The sequence below is a fragment of the Salvia hispanica genome, unplaced genomic scaffold (assembly GCF_023119035.1).
Source record: "Salvia hispanica cultivar TCC Black 2014 unplaced genomic scaffold, UniMelb_Shisp_WGS_1.0 HiC_scaffold_1398, whole genome shotgun sequence".
NCBI classification, from domain to species: Eukaryota; Viridiplantae; Streptophyta; class Magnoliopsida; order Lamiales; family Lamiaceae; genus Salvia; species Salvia hispanica.
This window is the reverse complement of record NW_025951691.1, coordinates 8,484-19,000: the sequence shown is the minus strand read 5'-3', so window position 1 is coordinate 19,000 and position 10,517 is coordinate 8,484. Positions and strand designations below refer to the sequence as shown.

Here is a 10,517-nt window from a genome sequence, read left to right as displayed (position 1 = left end):
AATCAATAAGGTATGACAACGCCTTAGTTTTAATCAATATTTAATAGTAGCTTTAATCATAAATAGATTATATAACACAATTTATTCTGAAATAAATATGCATCTAATGTAAGACTAATATAATTTTCGTTTATTAATTTGAAAAAAATCAAAATTTACTATAAAATTTCAACAAAAATACTCCTATATAAAAATTTAAGTAGGATCAAATTTTTAGTCAACTTCATAATATTTAATTACAAGCAATTATAACAACCGAACAGAGGTTAAATAGAATAACTCTTATTTTTCCATCATGATTAATATTATTTTTCTGTACTTCTTCAATTCAATTGAATATTATATTAAATAATAAAAATTAATAATTTTAATCAATATTTATAGTGTCCATAAATTAATAGTTTTCATTAAAAAAATTTATTGATATTTAAAAATCTAAATATTAAATTTAATTTTATAAAATTAAATCTAATATTGAAATAAAAAGAAAACAAATTCAGTGAAGGATAACAAAATGGAAGAAGAATGATAATTTTGAAATAATATCAAAATTAGTACATAACTAAAATAATATCAGATTTAAAATGTTAAAAGTGTAAAAAGACCAAATTGCCCAAACCCCCCAAAATAATATCAAAGGGTATTTTCGTACCAAAAAAAGCCAAAAGGACCAATTTTGAGATAAACCCTTAGTCCAGGGACTACTGGCGATATTTTTAAAGTCCAGGGACTATGGGCGAGATAAACCCATAGTCCAGGGACCATTTTTGTAGTTCACTCATAAAATAAAAATATGGTTTTTTATAAATAAAACTCCACTTAATTAAATCGCTTTCAATTATAATTACTCAAAGGTGACATGTCAAGAAATTGTGTGCCACACAACGTAAATGTGAAAATGATATCGATAAAAAGCACAAAAACTGATAAGATGTCACTTTTTTAGATTTTAAAGCTCACAAAAAGAGAGAAATGAAATGGAAAGGCTTAAAAATATCTTAGCCATGGTTAATTGATGAACATTGATAAGTATATGACAGATAAACAAATCGACAAAATTGTTAAATTATTAACATGTTAGCAATTCTGTTTTTGATATTTGTGGTTGGCCCAATCCAAAGTGTTATTGACACGTTTCCATAATTTATTTCATCTGTATATGATATTTAATGTCTTGACTTATATGAAAATCAATAAACTCAGTGCGAAATTGTGGATTTTTTGCATCACAAGTGTAAAAATCTTTTTCGACATATTTATGAGTAATTTAAATTTGGATGCATTCGTGTTATTTCAACGAGTCATTAATCATTAATGAAAATGATTATCGTCTAACTAATTAAAACTCATAGAAATATCTTGTACAGTGCATTGCTTAGAAGCTATAAGATCTTTTTTATTAATTTCTGATAATTACTTTCTTTGGAAGGGACTAGGGAGATACATTTAATTCTTTTTAGGGAGGGATACCAAATCACCAACTATTCTAATTAATAAGCATATATACTACCAGTTAATTGTTTTTATTGTAGGAGTAATAATTTATTAATTGTAAAAAATTTAAAATTTGATATCACATTCGAAAATTTTAAATAGTAGTATTGGGAGTCATATTAATGTTATTTAGTAGTATCACTCAAAAAAATAGTATATTTTAATTATTACGTATAATAATTAATGAAAATGATTTCGTCTAACTAATTAAAACTCATAGAAATATCTTGTACAGTGCATTGCTTAGAAGCTATAAGATCTTTTTATTAATTTCTGAGAATTATATTGAAAATATAATTTTACTTTCTTTGGAAGGGAGATACATTTTTAATCCTTTTTAGGGAGGGATACCAAATTACCAACTATTGTAATTACTAAGCATATAGGAGTAATAATTTATCAATAGCAAAAAAATTTAATTTGATATCACATAATCGAAAATTTTAAATAGTAGTATTGGGAGTCATATATTAATGTTATTTAGTTATCATTCAATAAAAATATATTTTAATTATTACGTATAATAACAAAGTCGTTTTGGTTATGATTAATGCCCAAATCTCCACCAATAAAATTCAGGTCCTATATTATGTATTTAATTATTTCGATTGAGATACATATAATAATTAATTAATCTACATATATAATTTATTCTTCACTCAAATACATCATAAATTGAAAGCATGATAGCAAATTTCAAAACTTTTTGCTGCAACTGATATTGATTTGTTTTCCTTCCCATTAATCTAATTCTTTGCATGTGGGTATGTATGATTTTACAGAGAGATACTCAGTGATTTAATTGACTTTAATTAAAATGTCAATCCACTATAAGTCTATAATAATGAACAGTATTCCTTAATTATTTGCTATGAGGGGATCTGTGATTAAAATATATACCGTTTCCTTTACTAATTTTTTTATTCTTAATTCAACCCTAATTTTCCGTGATCTCAATTCTCAAACATGAAATTTCTAATTTCAGATTCGTGCAATATATGGTCTGAAATCTGGAACAAGATACACCACTAATTTAATTTAATAAACTAATCTTATATTCTATAGTATAATGTTTCAGTATAAATTAAATAAAATCGATGCCACCTAACTGCATGTAACACGATTTTTGATTATATTGCTCAATTGAAGAGCTTCATCAATTAATATAACCTATCACCATCGATCAAATTGAAAGTCCAAAGAAACGTTATTCATGGACCAATTTTATACAATTTTTTAACTTTATCTACGAATGTCAAATATTATCACACACACTTGTAAATATGTAAACCAATCAGGTGTCTATAAAAAAAAAAAAAAAAATGAAAATGTTGTTCCAAACAAATAGAAGCTTCGCGGCGAACCACCGTAGGCAATTACGTCAGCATGCTGCTAAATTTTAAAAATGGCAAATAATGTTTAATACTATTAAGATTAAAATTATTTAAATTTTAATGGTATGGAGCAATCCAAAGTCGGTTTTGTGGTATGATCTATCTTTATAGTATTCGAATTGAAATTCATAGTCGGTTATGAATTTAAATTTAATCCATACTTTCGGTTATATTTTAAGTTGAATATGACGATTGACCAATTAGCTAGTTAATCAATCCAAGAAATCCTTGACCGTGCATTCATTTTAATATTTTAATTTTCCAAATTTTGATAAATCCATAGAAGTCTCATATAGTTATGTTATGTGTGGTGATTGTTTGCTTAGTAGGATACATGCACGCACGAATAGTCCAATACTATTCGATGACTCTTCTTTTATTATTTGTCATATTTCAATAAAATTCACATACACATATATGCATGTAAATTATAATAATATGTACTGTATTCAAATTAAGAAAAAAAAAATACAAATTGTTATAGTAATGTGAATTCATAGTATGAAATAGGATGTAAATTATAATAATATGTAGTACTATATTCAAAGTAAAAAAAATATAAATTGTTATAGTAATGTGAATTCATAGTATAAAATACTCCCCCCGTCCCAGAAAGATTGTCCCATTTCCTTTTTCACACTCGTTTTGCAAAAATAATAATAAATAATTAAAGTAGAGAGAAATTAAAGTAAAAGAGAAAATAATGTCGAGAATAGTCTTACATACATTATTCTTTCTTTTATTTTACTCTCTTTCAACTTTACCTATTTATTATTATTTTTACAAAACGAGTGCAGAAAATAAACTGGGACAATCTTTCTGGGACGGAGGGAGTAGGTATTATTTTAAATATGACATGCTAACGGGGTATATCTCATAGTTTAAGATCGAAAATTCTTTTTTTTTAGTTCAATTCAAACTAATTTTTAATTACAACATTTTAATACGTATTGTGGCCAATTTCGTGGAAGCTATACAATTTTCATTGTTGAGATATAATAATTGCACGTGACTATTTTCTTTCGAGAATATCGACATAAATAACAATATATTCCACACGACACATTAATTCTGAATGTGGAATTAACTGTATATCTTTATATTAAAAAATTCGAACCAAAAAGTAAAAGCAATACTTTGTGGTGAAGCATAGGCTTGATTAGTGAAAGTTCTTATCTAGCTAGTAGTAGTACTAAAAGTGAATTAGTCAAAATTTGACAACAAGATTTTCAAGGTCTCCACTTAAATTGAGACCCACGTTTCGTTCTCTACCTATATACCAATATCACTAATACATGTATCAAAAATACTGAAATGTAAAATGCATATCACGTGAAAAAATTCAGAAAGGTTTATTTTATTTTTAAATTTACTATGAAGTAAACCATATCACACACATCTTCCAAAATTAAAATGGGTTAATAATATAAGTATTAGTATAAATTAAGGATTCCATCTATGTACTAGAACGTGGATGGCTTGGGAGGCTTAATTAAATAAACCTACCTATATATTATAAGGTCGAAATTGTAATCGAGAATAATATTCTGTTAGAAGCCAAAAACTTTAGATTTTAATGCTGTGATTAATTTGTAACTAACTAATTAATTTATTCGGTCAATGCATATGATTTGTTCAGGTGTTAAATGTGGAAGTCTTTATTGTCGGCTTAATTACAATCACAAAATGATGGCCAAATTAGAATTGCACTCATACATACAACGAACAATTAGACTTCTGCACGTAAAATATATTCAAGATTTCACCAAATACTGTCTATTGTATTTGATCAATTGATATATCCCATAAACGTAAGTATTCGACATGCTATGTCTAGCATATTCAAACTTGCATATTAAACTATTGATTTGTTCTAAATTTCGCAAACAATTAACATGCGAACGCTGACACAGTTTAATAACTTACTTACATTGTAGTATTAGACGTCAATCAAAACAACGTACTGTATTATTTTATTATGTTGAATTAGATATTATAGTAAGAAAAAATGAGATGTGATGGAGAAAAAGAGGAACGAGAATTAAGCGAGAAATAAGATGCAAGAGACTACAACAAAATAAAATTATTTTATTTAATTTTTTATATAATACGACATTGTTTCACTGCCTATAATGTAATGTCATTGTTGTTGACGTTCGCTAGTAACGCGTAAGTTTATTCTTAATTCATGTTAGCACTTAAATTTTGATTGGTCGTAAAATCAAAACAAATCAAAAAATTAGTACTAATTTACATGCAAAATTTAAAGCCCGTTTACAAAATAAAAAATGACCGAATATTTAGCAATTTATAGAGAATACCTATATCTATATGAACTCATGTGTCTATTCTTTCATCATATAAAATATTCTAGATTTATCTACTTTTTAACCATAAAAAATATATTCGAGTGCGATGTGTAGTTTAACGTTACTCTATAGTACATTGAAGATGACTAATAATAAACCAATCAAACTCTTTGTCTACACACAATGTTATGATACGTTCTTGGGGACCAATCAATCACTCACCACTTGAAAACATAGACTTAACAATACATGTATCCCTTAATCCACACCAATCTACAAATCAAAACCACACCCCCTACATAGAGTTGAGTAATTAAAAGAGCCATATATATATATATATATATATATATATATGAGTATAAATTAGATTTTATTTTGAACAATGAAGATTTACTGATTTTACTTTTGTGACTTGATTATGTTGTGTTGTTGTCCTTTTCCCGTGATTGTTTTTGGTTGACGTGGGGTTCTGGGAAGTCCTTCTGCTGTTATTTGGTGTTTTCTTCTTCTTTTGCATAGATAGTTAAAATATTCTATGTTGTTGTAGCTTGTCTAGTTTGTTATTGTTATACTGTTGCACCATTGATTCGCCATAAACATATAACTTATATCATTTTTTTACATCCCTCTACATTACTTCAACAACAATGACATAAATTTTCTAGTAGAATCTATATTTACAAATTTTAATTACGAAAATTTTAAAATAGAGCATTTTTACATGATCTTGATCCGACATTAGACATATTTGCACACCAAACCCTCTCTCAAAGTAACAAAACATGAACCAAACACCCCATCACTACTAATCAAGTGTACTTGACTTCTCAAACACCTCATAATAACATTCATAACCTATGGTAACCATTAACAAAACATTCCAATTAGTAATGACCCAAATTCAATTTACTACTCCCCACTTGACCCCAATCGTCCACGGCAACAATTTTGGGACTTTTCACAAGTGGGAAATGGCCTTTTTCTGCCACGTGGCCCTAGAGCTCCAACATGTACTAAATATTTTGATTTTTATGCTAAAAGTAATGAGACAGGTTGGAAAAGTGAGCTGTTGAAAGGGATTACATTGACACGTGTATTTAAATATGGGTCAAGGCCAATTTATATTAGGCGCTTCTCAACTCAAAAGGCCGTTTATTCATATTTGACCCCTTCCCCATTTCCACTCTTATCCACAATCCAATTTTTTGGCTTATAAAAAAATCTACTATGGTTTAATTAGTTCAATTTGGAACTTCTCAAGGGTGCTTTTGGCATTTCAAGTCAAAATTTTGGAACCCACTATGACTTATATTAGCATTATGTTAATAATACATCCTAATCCTATCTTGTAGTTAGAGATCTAGCAAAGTTGATTAGGTTTGTTTTATAGCTAATCAAGATTTTTAATAGAGTTATTGATGTTTCTAAAGGGACATTCAAGAGATGCCTACTTTTGTGGAGTATGTTATATAAAAAATAATTTTGATATTTATGACTTTAAAAGAAGAAAATTAGTATATGGTACTCCATTATTTGTGATTGACTTTTGGTCTATCTCACATCTTTCAAATTCTGCAAATTAATTATTAATTTTACTATAATTACGCAAGAGAAAATCCAAATCATGAATGCCCAAATTTGTGAATACTCGAATGCGGTTTGGTATTTTGAATCTAAATCTTGCTTATACACATCGGTAAATTGTGAAGCGTGATATGAGTCGAAGTTGCAAATTGAGAAAAACTCCTAAAATTGGTTTAAATGATTGAAATGCTATCATTTCAGCTCTATTGGATGATAATATTTTAAAGAATTGATGTTTTGTCCACGTCAGAATATTCCGCTTCCACACCAATTTCACCAAAAAATGTCTCATACAACACAACAGTGACTTGTAATAGTAGTAACTTTTGGTCGTAGTAGTAGCTCATTTGGTATACTCTGGTAACTTTTTTGAGGTGTAATATGGTAGCTTTGATTGGGATATAATATGTTAAAGTAGCCAATGAATAAATGTTTGAAATCAAATTAACGAGCGTGACTAATGTTTGACTTGAATAAGCTTGCCATGGCAATTAATTAATCAAACAAAATCAAAACGATTTCGAAATTCGAGGAAGCATCAAGAATTACCATTTCAAGTGGTAAACAATAACCAATTATAAGTTCTAACAAACATTTCACACTTTCATAGCCTCACAATTTGGCTTAAAAATTAGTAGTATTGTATAAGAATTTTAAAGCCAATTATTCCAAGATAGTAGTAGCAAACCAGTATCCAATCAAACAATAAATAAGTTAATTTTATTTAATTAAATGTGATCTAAAAGCATTGAAATAGTCTTTGACCAAATAACCTACCAACACGAAAGTCGCCCGACCCGACAAACATTTTCCATTTTACCCATTTAGGCGTAACCGGGTCCGGGTTACCGGGTCAAGCTTTGGAGTCGCCTATAAATAGGATTCTCCCATTTCTCCTCCTCACAAATCACAATCTCTCCCAATATTTTTCATTTCACACACGCAAAAAGCGACCTCAAAAACCATTTAATTAATCATGGTGCAGCTGAAGAAGAAACTTTCCGGCAAAATGAGACTCAAATACACTCCTCCCTACGCCGGCGCCGGCGACATGCCTGAACCGGATATGTTCGTCCTCACCTCCGCCGGTCAGCGAATTCCGGCGCACTCTAAGATTTTGGTAAATTCACTCTCTGATCTTCAATTTTATTTCGATTCATCAGCTTAATTCATTTCTATTTATTTGTTTTGTGTGTTTTGACTGTTTTCCACTTCACCTGAATTCGATTTGAATTCCAGAGCTTTCAATTTTAACACAAATCTCTGTTTTTTGATCGGAATTGTTAAATTGTGGCATTTTTTTTAATAATTGGGATAATTTGCAGGCATCGGCATCGGCAGTGCTGGAGAGCATAATCGAGAGGCCGGAGAAGCACCGGAGCAGTGAACGGAAAATCACGATCTCCGGCGTACCGTATGACGCCGTCCATGTCTTCCTCCAGTTTCTCTATTTCAATAAGTAAGTTTGTTGTTCTAATCAACAAATGTATTTTTTCCAGTTTTTTATTCAAAAAGCTATTCCAGCTCTCAAGCAATAAAATTTTTTAAATTGGACCAATTAAAGTAGCACAAAAAATAACTTTCACATCCGCCGTCCATTTCACAACCTACTCGACACGTGGCTTATTTTCCGCGTTCTCAGTTGGTGGATCGTAGATATTTTATTGATTCGAGTTACTGTTTTGGTAGGCGCGGCGAATTACAGAGTTTTCCAACATCACAGGAACTTGTAATTCTGTCAAAACTGTATTTACTAAATTGCCCTTCCGGTTTGGTGTTTTTTTCAGGTGCAGCGATGAGCATATGGAGAGCTACGGAATCCACCTCTTAGCCTTGTCGCATGTCTACTCTGTGCAGCAGCTGAAGCAGATATGCACAAGAGGTTTAGCTAAGCGATTGAGCGTGGAAAACGTGGTTGATGTGCTTCAGCTTGCAAGATTGTGCAACGCGCCGGATCTCTACCTCAAGTGTATGAGATTGGTGTCTGATAAATATAAAGCTGTCGAGGAGACCGAGGCGTGGAGGTTCTTGCAAGAGCATGATCCCTATCTCGAGCTCGAGATTTTACAATTCATCGATGAAACTGAATCGGTATACACCTTAACTTAAACCTTGAGCTTCTTTTATGTTGTGTGTTTTGGATTCTTGATTTGATATTGATGGAATATTGTTGATTGGTGTAGAGGAAGAAGAAAACGAGGAGGCATAGGGAGGAGCAGAGCTTGTATATGCAACTGAGCGAAGCAATGGACTGTCTCGAGCATATATGTTCGGAGGGATGCACGAGCGTTGGCCCGTGTGACATGGACCCGAATGAGCATAAGGGCCCGTGCAGCAAGTTCTCGACCTGCCAAGGGATTCAGCTTCTGATCAAGCATTTTGGTGCTTGCAAGAAGAGGGTTAATGGAGGGTGTTCGCGTTGTTCCAGGATGTGGCAGCTATTCAAGCTGCACTCTTCGATTTGTGATCAGCCGGATGAATGCAGAGTCCCCCTCTGCAGGTAATGAGAAGCATTTCTTGGTCTTTCAATCTTTACTTAATTGCTTGATTTAGCTAAGCGCCTAAGCATTGGGGAATTCACTTGGATTAGCCAGATAGAAAGAGTCTAGTTTTTTAGCATATATAGATTACTTTATTTGGTGAGATATGCTAATTTGCTCTACATTCTCTATGAAAAGGGAAATGAATCAAGCTGTCATTGTTGGGTTATATACCTTTTTTTGATGAATCTGCCAGATATGTTCACTGATTTTGGACCATGAATATGCCTTGCTAGATCTGATTTTGTTATTGGTTGTCAAATATATGATACTACTATAATTTAGGTGTAGGCTATGATAACTTTAGTGGGGTTGGGATGAAATATAAGTAGGAACAAACACTTCAATTTAAATACAGCTGGTCCTACAATCAACTAAAGTTTGGTATGCTCTGTCACAGACATTTCAAGTTAAAGATTCAACAAGACAGACGAGGGAACGACCCCCGGTGGAGGCTGCTTGTGAAGAAGGTGATCTCAGCCCGAACCATCTCTTCTCTGTCCCTACCAAAGAGGAAAAGAGAGGACGAGCCCCGGATCGTGTTGCAGCCTCACGGGTCGAGGAGGAGCATCAGAGTGTAAATCAAAATCTCAGATCACAGCAACCATGAAACATGTGTGTGTTTCTTGGTTTATACTTTGCCATGTAAATTTGTGGTTGAAGTTGAGTTTGTAAAAATATGGTGGTGATGGTTGTGTGTTGTCACATACTAGCATCCTTTTGTTAGGCTTAGGGAAGGGGGATCGTCGAGTTTCGATCCGTAGACTTCTCCGTTAAAAGATAGGAGGTCGCATCCCTGAATGTATGTCACGCGATAGAAATCTCGTTCCCCCCCTTTTTTTTTGTGTTGGTTGGTAGCAAATAAGTAGGAAAGGCCAACTAGTAGTAGTCTTGTTTTTTGGTAGTGGATGGATTGGTTTGTCAATATATCTTTGTTAAGTTATGAATTTTGTATTTGCAATTGGCTTTGATTCTTTAGTTTTGGATTGGATTATTTTATTTGATGCTTATCCACATTATTAGTACTTACTATATAATATTACTCTCAATTTAGTTCTTTAGATAATTGTTGATCGTTGAAATTAGTTGGATTGCTTTAAGATTTGAGATGAAGTTTTGGTGTGGATGACTGAAAAATTGGTTTTGGAATCGGAATTATTCCTGAAATAAATATTCGATGGTTTGAGTTCACGTTA

The 10,517-nt window shown here is 31.4% G+C and overlaps 1 protein-coding gene across 1 annotated transcript; it reads left to right on the top strand.

The window, feature by feature from the left end:
- Window positions 1-7,691: 7,691 nt before the first annotated feature.
- Window positions 7,692-10,282, top strand: LOC125198365 (BTB/POZ and TAZ domain-containing protein 1-like). Its single transcript, XM_048096721.1, has 5 exons — window positions 7,692-7,901; window positions 8,107-8,240; window positions 8,569-8,872; window positions 8,965-9,281; window positions 9,722-10,282. Exons 1-5 carry the CDS (start codon window positions 7,758-7,760, stop codon window positions 9,900-9,902), a joined length of 1,080 nt encoding a protein of 359 aa, XP_047952678.1. The 5' UTR covers window positions 7,692-7,757; the 3' UTR covers window positions 9,903-10,282.
- The last annotated feature ends 235 nt before the right edge of the window (window positions 10,283-10,517 follow it).

What these genes read in the sequence shown, in the direction of transcription:
- LOC125198365 (XM_048096721.1), top strand. Translation starts at nt 7,758, where the DNA reads ATGGTGCAGCTGAAGAAGAAACTTTCCGGCAAAATGAGACTCAAATAC. An exon ending in CGGCGCACTCTAAGATTTTG is followed by an intron (nt 7,902 to 8,106) that starts GTAAATTCACTC and finishes GATAATTTGCAG; the next exon opens with GCATCGGCATCGGCAGTGCT. An exon ending in TCATCGATGAAACTGAATCG is followed by an intron (nt 8,873 to 8,964) that starts GTATACACCTTA and finishes TGATTGGTGTAG; the next exon opens with AGGAAGAAGAAAACGAGGAG.